The 9,429-nt window shown below is 35.1% G+C and overlaps 1 protein-coding gene across 1 annotated transcript; it reads left to right on the top strand.

Annotated features, from left to right (window-relative positions):
• Positions 1–1,205: 1,205 nt before the first annotated feature.
• LOC112513448 lies at positions 1,206–9,068 on the top strand. The gene is made up of 8 exons (XM_025119722.1): positions 1,206–1,280; positions 2,892–3,194; positions 3,532–3,737; positions 3,861–4,211; positions 4,934–5,134; positions 5,281–5,351; positions 6,772–6,911; positions 7,790–9,068. Exons 1-8 carry the CDS (start codon positions 1,238–1,240, stop codon positions 8,140–8,142), a joined length of 1,668 nt encoding a protein of 555 aa, XP_024975490.1. The 5' UTR covers positions 1,206–1,237; the 3' UTR covers positions 8,143–9,068.
• Positions 9,069–9,429: the final 361 nt, after the last annotated feature.

The following is a 9,429-nucleotide window of genomic DNA, read 5'->3' as shown; positions in this document are numbered from 1 at the left end:
TGATTAACACTCTCCACAATAAAAATGATTAATCAACCTCTCATAATTACAAAAAAAAAATGAACAAAATGAAAAATTATGATTGGTTGAATGCGGTTTGCACGGTTTGTACAAATTGAGTGGTTTGCATTTGATCGTTCCCCTATATATATATATATATATATATATATAAGATGTTTAATCATTGAAAACTCCAAATATTGTGATAACAATAAGAACTTTTGTATTAAAGTATTGTTTCACATGATTTTTTCTCACAAACTACCAACATTTAACGTATTGATGAATATATATTTGTTTTACAATATGTTACTTCATATGTATGTGGTTCGTAATGTGAATTTTTTTTATGTTTAACTTTTATTTAACAATCAGATTAAAAAGATTCACATTGTGTAATAAATATATGTTAATCAATATTCTAAATCTTAGTCATAGATGAAAAAATCATATGAAATAATACATGATACACTAATTTTTAAGGTTCTCATAATTTTATTAGTTATTAAAATATCTATAATAATCTCATCATAATATTAACATATATCATCTAGTTTTGTGGAGTATGCCTTATTGACTTGAGATCATGTGAGACCAAAGGTTTTTCGTAAAACTTGTAAGACCAATTCTCAACCTTTGAATTAGATCTACAATCTGAACATTCATAATCACAAAATTGTCACCGTGCAACTTTAGACTATTAGATCATTAGCTTATAAAGTTGATCAATAAATATAAATTGGTCTTACGGGTCTCACGAAAAACCCTTGGTCTCACRTGATCCCAACCCATGCCTTATTTCTCAATACATATCGATAGTAGAACCGAATGTTTTGGTTTTGAAGTTTTAATTGACCAATCATAATGAACTACCTCATCCATTTGGGACGAAAAAAGAAATCATTTACAACTTACAGGGACAAAAATCGAATTTTCAAAAGTACAAGGACGAATTTTTAATTATAAATAAATCACAGGGACGAAAAATGTAGTTTTACTCAAAAAAGAAACAAACGCCCTAACCACTTAGAGCGGCCCACTTTTGATGGCCCAAATCCAAATAGAGATAGTAAAAATGGGCCTRGTATGGGCCCGGCCCAGACTCGTTTTTGGCGATCCTTAGATCCATCCAAGTCCAGCAAAGTATTTGACCCGTTCATAACTTAAGTCGGCTCTTTTTTAAGACAAATCCCACCCCCTGAAACTCGAARCTCCATATTGCTTTCTGTAGCCATCAATGGCCGCTAGCAAATTCATGAAGCGCTTGTTGCTTAACATAGGTACGCATTTCTTCTCATTTGACCTTTGTTTTTGCTCCTATAGATGTRCTATTACTAGTTTCTCACGTTCTGATAATTTTCATTATGAATCCTATGTTTATTGATTGAATTATGCTTTAAATTGCATTGTATGAGTCGTTGCTTTATAATTATTTTGATGATTTTTATTCATACGGATGAGGTGCGGTTTATGATGAATCGTACGTTAATGGTTTATCGAGCTAGTGATTGATCCAATTGCGCCCTTCGTCGAAATAAACTTGAGGTTTAAGTCTCTGAGAATTGTTATGAGCATCTTGTTTAAAAGGAATGAGTGACAATTGTTATTGGACATCTTCTGAACATGTGTTTGTGTAGATTTTTATAATTGAAGTGTTTTATTTAATGCAAAGTTTGAAGAAAACATATTGGTTTACTGAAATTGATTAGTCATTATTATCAACAATTTGTTTGTTTGTTTTTTGAAATTGAAGGTGATGTTCAAATGAAACACATTAGTAAGAGAAAATACAAAAAAGTGTCTGGATTAGAGGCTAACCAGTCATTGTCTCATGTGTTTTGGGATAAAGCTAAAATTCAAAAAGATCTGGGTGGGAGGAGTATGCATCCTTCCTCCATCTTACAAGTATGAACAATTTTGGTGCTAAAAATACTAATTTATGTTATCAGTTTAAGGTAAAGGTATATGATATAACAGTATAACTTTCAACGGTCAATAACTATGATTTTAGAATGGGGGGTTTTGATTRCTCAAGAGAAAAACCTAATCATGGTGAACTTCTAAATTATTTTAAAGGTGTGAAGTTGAAGTCTTCCTAAAGGGATGGAGTGATGGACTAAATGCACTCCTCTACATTACTAAATGCGTCCCTACCTACTGATTTTCTCCTCACCTACATCAACACGAATACTTACGTTTTACATTTCCAATGCATGATTTGACCTGAWTTTGACGTAAARAGTGGTGCATATAGCATTACCCCTTCCTAAAATGTAAAGATTTCAATAATGATATTCTTCAAGGATGATGATTCTTTAGAGCAYAGAGTGGTGAATTGGGATCCTTCTWTTTGGTGTGTGGAATGAGTTGAGAATTTAGACAAAGGAAGATCTATAGGCTAATATTTGCCACCAAAGCCACCATCAAACTTACCACAAGGGTTGTGGCATAGTGGTTGATKCCCAGGGGATGTGGTGGAATGTCCCGGCGCAGAAATTCCAGGCGTCCACAACATTGTGGCTACTGAGTTTATCAGGGCTGATGTCTTGYGGTCACAATTTGCSGGGATTAGTCTGGGCATAGCCTGRGACACCCTTCCATAAGAAAAAAAAACTAACCACAAGTTGTTTCTAGAAAAAAGCATGCGAGTAGTGAGTTAAAAATACATTCTCTCTTTGTAAAAAAACGAAAATGGTGAGTTTGAGGGTAAACTAATGATTGCCATGATGTTCKTTAGATACAAATATTTACTTGAACCAAATGACTCTTGAAAATGAAGGACCTATTTTCTGCAAGCATGCTTCAGTCTGTTGTGTAATACTAAAACAGTGATTTTAGGCTCATATTTTGACTTTGTAATTTCTTTGTCTTGTTTCATGTTGGTGATGCAGATTTGAGTTTCAATTTGATAAGAAAAAGGGAATTGTATCATCGGTATGTATATAATGCACTAAGCCGTTATCAATCACAATGGTCAAAGGTAGAAAATCCTAACACAAAAGATGCAAAGGATGCAACTGTATCACGATCACCTATATCTCAACAAGACAACCAAATGGAGTCGAGCTCCGGGCTTAGCAAATACAGTTCTGATGAAGATGATGCAGCCAACAACAAGTGGAAGTTAGAGCTTGATTGGCTCACAAAAGCACTTGAACCAGCCCTACAATTGTGTAGGTGGCCTCTTCCCACAGGTTTGCTTAAAATTTTCTGTGTCTGTTGTAGTTTGGTTTTTATCTAATCGCTTGTATCTCCAATATGTCTTTTCATTTGCATTACAACTACGGAGATCATATAAGTCTGTATAGTTGATTGGACCAAGGTGATTTGTATATATTCTATTTGTTAAAAGCTTAAGAGGTTGTTCTGGCTATCATTATATGTTTCTTTATTTATTTCGAAGGGGAGGCCATGGGATTTCATCTGTATTTGCAACTTCAGTTTGTTCCTGGGGTTTTTGTCAGCACTCTTATGCTTTTTTGCAGTCTATTCGAAAACTTGCAGTCGCTGATTCTGTCTTCTATTTCACAGGAAATGGAAATGGAAATGGAARCAAAATTCCACCTAGCAGTCGGTCGCTTGCAGAAATCCTTGCAAGCATTCARCGGAGTAAACTTGGAGTCCAGGATTGGAGCTTGAGTGATCTTACAATAGGTTTATACCTTATTTACCTTCAGCAAGCATCTACAAATCCATTCGAGGATGTTAAAGGTGTAAAGRTTTCCTCTGACGCAGTGGTAATTAATTGGAACCTTGCAATTTACAGAACTATATGCCAACATCCGAGTCGATTTGAAGCATAGCACCTCTTCAAGCAGTTCCCTGCACATCATTCTTATTTGATCTCTACTTTTCTGTAGGTCCAGGATCTTATATACCATGTAGAACTAGCAAAGGGGGCATATAGGGATAGTGCTGCTAGCCTGGCCAAAAACAGCATGCTTCGAGAAAGCAACATTGTGAAATTTGTGAAAAACTCTAGTATGCTGAGACCAGGATACTACATTGGGGTTGATATTCGCAATAAACTWGTGATTTTTGGAATTCGTGGAACACATACTGTGTACGACCTCATCACTGACATTGTTTCTTCGAGCGACAAGGAAGTGAATGTTGAAGGCTATTCAACTCATTTTGGCACTGACGAGGCTGCTCGTTGGTTTCTCACTCATGAGTTAGGAAACATTAAAAAGTACCTTGAGAAGCATGAGGTGGTGAATTCTTCCTTCTTTTATTTATTGATGATGGCAGTTCTATTTTTGGCTTTGCTTACCTCTTGTTCCTTCCGGGTGCGTTTGGAATCCAGACAGGACAAAAYAGTTGTTCAGCGTTTGGTAAGRCATAACTGGACATGGCTTRACAGATGATATGACCAATTAACCTTTAATGAGTTGTTTATATCTTTTATATATTTTGATTAATTTATGTAAATCATAATAAAATAATTTTTTTATAACAAAATATATGATTAAAAAGTTTTCGTTAAGACAACTGAAATGACACCAAAATAAAAAGTTTATGTAGTTTCCAATTTTTATTTTATACATTTTCTATATTATTTTATTATCATTAATATATAATAATTTACATAGATTAAGAAAATATAGAAACCGTGTAAAAATAGTATTTTGAGGACAATAAAGTGAAAGGTTAAATAACATAAAATACGATAAATAGAATTTAAAGAATGAATAAAATGTGAAGAGGGAGGCATATTTGATGTTTTAGAAGAGAATCAACTTTTATTTTGAGGTTATATTGGTAAAATRTAAGTCTGTTCCACCTTGTTCCATGGGGTGRGGGTGGAACAAGCTTGTTCCACTTTGTTCCACATAAAAGTCCTGCCAAAYGTGGTACAATGATCCATGTTCTGTCATGTCTAGTGTACCAAAAGTACCCTCTTTGTACTGTGGTAAGACTAATCTATCTACAGGGATTTAGGTTAAGGCTGGTGGGCCATTCACTTGGAGGTGCGATTGCTTCTCTGCTAGCTATAATACTTCGCAAAAAGACAAGGGAGGAGTTGGGTTTTAGTCCTGAGATTGTTACWGCGGTTGGATATGGCACACCACCTTGTGTTTCTAGAGAGCTTGCGGACAGCTGCTCTGATTTTGTCACAACCGTTTGTATGCAGGTTGGTATATTATTTGAGTATTCATGTCATGAACACTTACTGAAGTTTGTGGATTGCTAAAGTATCTATATATGCCAATTAACTTTTTTTTTGTACCGATGTCAATTTAATTTTCTGTTTTTTCACCCTTGGTTCCTGACATACAGGATGATATAATCCCAAGGCTAAGTGTAGCTACTCTGATGAGATTAAGGAATGAAATTCTTCGGACTGATTGGTAAGTAACATTTGCCACTAGAGACTTTTCTAATAAAGCTTCACTTGCATTGCAAATAGCACATCTCCACTARCGACCTACTTTGGAAACGATCAAGAATACCAGCAGACTCTTTCTAACATAGCAAAAATTCAAAACATTGGTCTCATGTGTTGCTTGTGTTTACATAATTCACAATGTAAGAGAAAAAATAACCTAAGGGCTTATGAATACAAATGGTAATCATGCTACATGAGCAGATATTCTAAGTGCCAAAGGAACCACCAACTGATGCCTTGTGACAGCTTGTACCTAGATTAATCAAAGTTAAAAAAAGATCCACCCAACAAATTAGGGTCATATCATTCTTATAGTTGGATTTTTGTTGGGTTTTGTTGTTATTAATGAGATGAGTTGTATAGTAGCAATCAGGATTTCCAGATTTGGCCAAGAAAGGCCCCTTTTGGCAGTGAGGATGGTGGGTCTTGGCTGGGAGTTTTGGTTGTGTAGGCCATAGTTTTTTCTTTGTATGAACCGAGCTTTTTGGAATCACCATCAATTATTTCATACTATTCATTCAAAATTTGTACTATGATATATGTATCATGCATGTATTTGTGTATATGAAGATTGTGAAAAATTGTTTCTAATAAATTTATTTAAAATTATTTGATTTTTGTCATTTATAACTACTACATGATGTAATAAGTCGTCAAACAATTTTTAGGGGCAACTTGTCTCGTCCTGTTCTATCCAACACTAGTTGTACCAAACACCAGATAGACAGCTTGTCCTGTCTGGTCCAGTCAGGTCTGTCCTGATTAGTTCTTCATGTCTACTCCRGTCCAATCATGTCTGCATAACAAAACCTACCTGATTCTAGAAAACATTGACATGACGAGAACTAGGGGGTTCAGATGTTGGCCTAAGTGGATGTTTTTTTTGGTCAAACTTGCTCGGTTGGGTAAGGAAGATGACAAGTAGTGATGCGAAGGTACTTCACTGAGGCTTCTGTTTTTCCATTTTATCTGCAGAATATTCTTGTTTTGTCACTGTGTATTCAAATTTATTGTTCTTTCTTCATTACGTTAATAGGAAGGATATACAACTGGTAAAATAAAGGTAAGCTCCCATCCTGAGTGGTCCCGTGGTGTATTAACAATATTTACCTTAATATCCTCGCAACATAGAGCTAGAAGCGTATTTGTTTATTTATCATTTAAAGCAGGAAATSGTTTAGTTACAACGAATTGCAAACCCTTCAAAAGGGAACCCACACGTAGAAAGAAGACAAGTTCTTTCTTGCAGATCCATCTCACCCCTTGSCCACAAATGATAATTAAGGTTTTCTACTGATAATTGGTGGGGATCACAAGATTAGGGCAAATAGTAAATTCATTAGGATGATATTTGGGTTTAATCTAGCTTTTGATCTTCTCAGGAAAACCATGTTTGAGAAGGAGGACTGGAGAAGTGTTTTAGATTTAGTTACCAATGCAAAGCAGGTTGTATCTTCTGTACAAGATGTAGCTAGAAAGCTAGCTGATTATACCAAGTTTGGAAGCCAGACAAAATTTATTGGTAAGCTCTATCTTGCATGCAGGATATTGCTATGTTATATATTTAAAATTTTAAATAAGATTGTTATTTGAYAAAGCTGTGACCAGATGCTTTAAAACCTGAGGATGTGCAGAAAGCTACGTTTTTCCCATACCTGCCTGTACCAATTTAAAAACACGCCCCTTCCATCTATTAGAAAACCCTCCCACACAAAAACCCTCCTAATCTATWAAGACAGRTTAATCTACACAGACAACTTTATCCATTGAGGACTTGATGAAAACCCAACCAAACAGCCCCTAAGGCTATGTTTGGCAAACTAGTTGTATGCCAGCCGTTGACTTAATAAGCTTCTTGTTGGCTTGATAAGCTTACTGTTGGCTTGATAAGCTTGCTGTTTGGCTAATAAGCTAGTTGTTGGCTCATAAGCTCGCTGTTAGCTGATAAACCAAYTGATAGCTAGTCAAGTTTGGTAAAAACTAGCTGAAATTAAAATGACAATTTAAAATGACTTAAACTAGCTTATATTTTTTTCAACTAATTGTTTAACATATCCTTTCGGGTCAYTTTACATTGTCATATAGCTTATCAACTAGTTTTTACCAAACATGACTAGTTTATCGGCTAGCTTATCAGCAACAACTTGCTTTTTTGCTAATAACTACCTTATCAGCCAGTTTGCAAACATGGCCTTAAACCCTGTTTGTTACCTAGGTCCTTCTCGAATTTTCTTCCTCTGTAATTGACCAGTCATACATACAAATTCTTGATGTTATTAGCTTCTCACTTTACATTTTTACACCCTCTTATGAAATTGAGATATTTGCATTTTTTTCAATCTCTCATGAAAGTTATGTTGTTCGATTGACTCCATTACCGTTTTTATCTTACCCTAACAGATATTCCTGATAGAAAAGATTCTATTGTGATACCAAGTAATATCCCTACGATCTCCGAASCAGATGAAACAAAAGCCGATGACGTTAACGAGGAAAGACATGATCTGACTGTTCCCCCGGAGGAACTGTTTGTTCCGGGTACAGTTTATTTTCTGAAACGGAAGGAAGCAAACCACAATGGCAATAGAGTGAATTACTTCACACTTTGGAAGAGACATAAAGGGGAACATTTTCAGAGGATACTACTGTCAAACAACTTGATTGCAGACCACAAATGTGATAGCCATTACTATGCTCTGAGGGACGTCCTCAAAGGCATTCCCAGGCCTCAAAATGAAACTCAGCCAGAATAAGGTTTGTTTTTCTTCATTCTCCATTTTTCATTTGATGGGTCACTTCAATGTAACCCATAAAATGAAAAATATTAAATGCCGAAAAACGCCTAAAGTGTTGTCATTTTTTACGTGTTYTTTTTCTGTAATTTAATGTACATACGTTATTTTCATAAGATTTGTAGAACCATTTAGTCATAAAAACAGACAAATTCTGGGTCTTGATGGGTGGTTTATAGAGACTTATAGCAACAGTCTTATATGTTAAGATTGGGCCAATTAAATTGAGCCCAGACCTACCCAACCATGTAAAATTTAAAAACTTTGTTAATTGGATGATGATGGGTTTTAWCGAATGTCTGTTTCAATCTTTTTAGAGGTCCTGTTACACCTGTACCAACAATATAGATCGCCCGCACGAGTATTAAGTAGAACAAAGTATGAAAGTTCATACCATATGTTATATTAAAAGCCTTGCAAATTAAAACAACAAAAAAATGTCTTAAAATGACAAAGTAACACATGAAATTTACTTGAATAGAATCATTCTTCAAAATCGGTTGCCAAATGGGCTAAAAGAGGAGAGCCTAAAACGTYTGTAATTCGGCTAAAGGTTTAAATATATATAATTTGGTTAAAGCTAAAACATGTATACCTTGGCCCCAAAAATTACCTGTTCCATAACTTACATTAAAAACTCTCAGGCACGAACTATTAGACAATATATGAGACAGCTGAAAAGAAATGTTGGACTYGTAATTAAATGGTAGCCCAAGATATGCTAAAGCAAGCCAGCAATGTCCTCCCTTTTTGATGCAAATACAAGAAAAASTTGAGATGCCCCTTAAATAGTTGTATCCTAAAGATAAACAAAATGCCCTTCCTTTCTCACATTTTCTTCTTCTTTTGAGTATATATGCATATGGAGTATATTAAGCACTTGATTTGTCATTTCATTTTATCTTGTATATGTGGTTATGTGGTATATTAAACTGATCTAATTTTGTTTCTAGTGTTATACCAACTCTCTTGCATGTAGGGTGTGAAACAAAACATGTTTATACCATTTGATAGCTTGTTGGCCATATTAAATATCAAATTTGGTTAGTTTACAATATAATGTGAAAAAAAGGGTATGTTAGACATTAAAACCAACCAACCAAACACAGTAAATCCCACTTCAGAGTAGGGTCCCGGGGGAGGGGGGGTGTTGTTGAGAATTGAGATGTACGAATGTAGGTAGACCTTACCTTTATCTCGAACAATAGAGTGATTGTTTCCGTCAAGACCCTTTGACTTGTGCCAGAG

This window comes from Cynara cardunculus, assembly GCF_001531365.2.
Source record: "Cynara cardunculus var. scolymus isolate 2C chromosome LG 5, CcrdV1, whole genome shotgun sequence".
Classification (NCBI taxonomy): Eukaryota; Viridiplantae; Streptophyta; class Magnoliopsida; order Asterales; family Asteraceae; genus Cynara; species Cynara cardunculus.
Note: the sequence above shows the minus strand (reverse complement) of the source record. Positions and strands in the feature narration are given on the sequence as shown.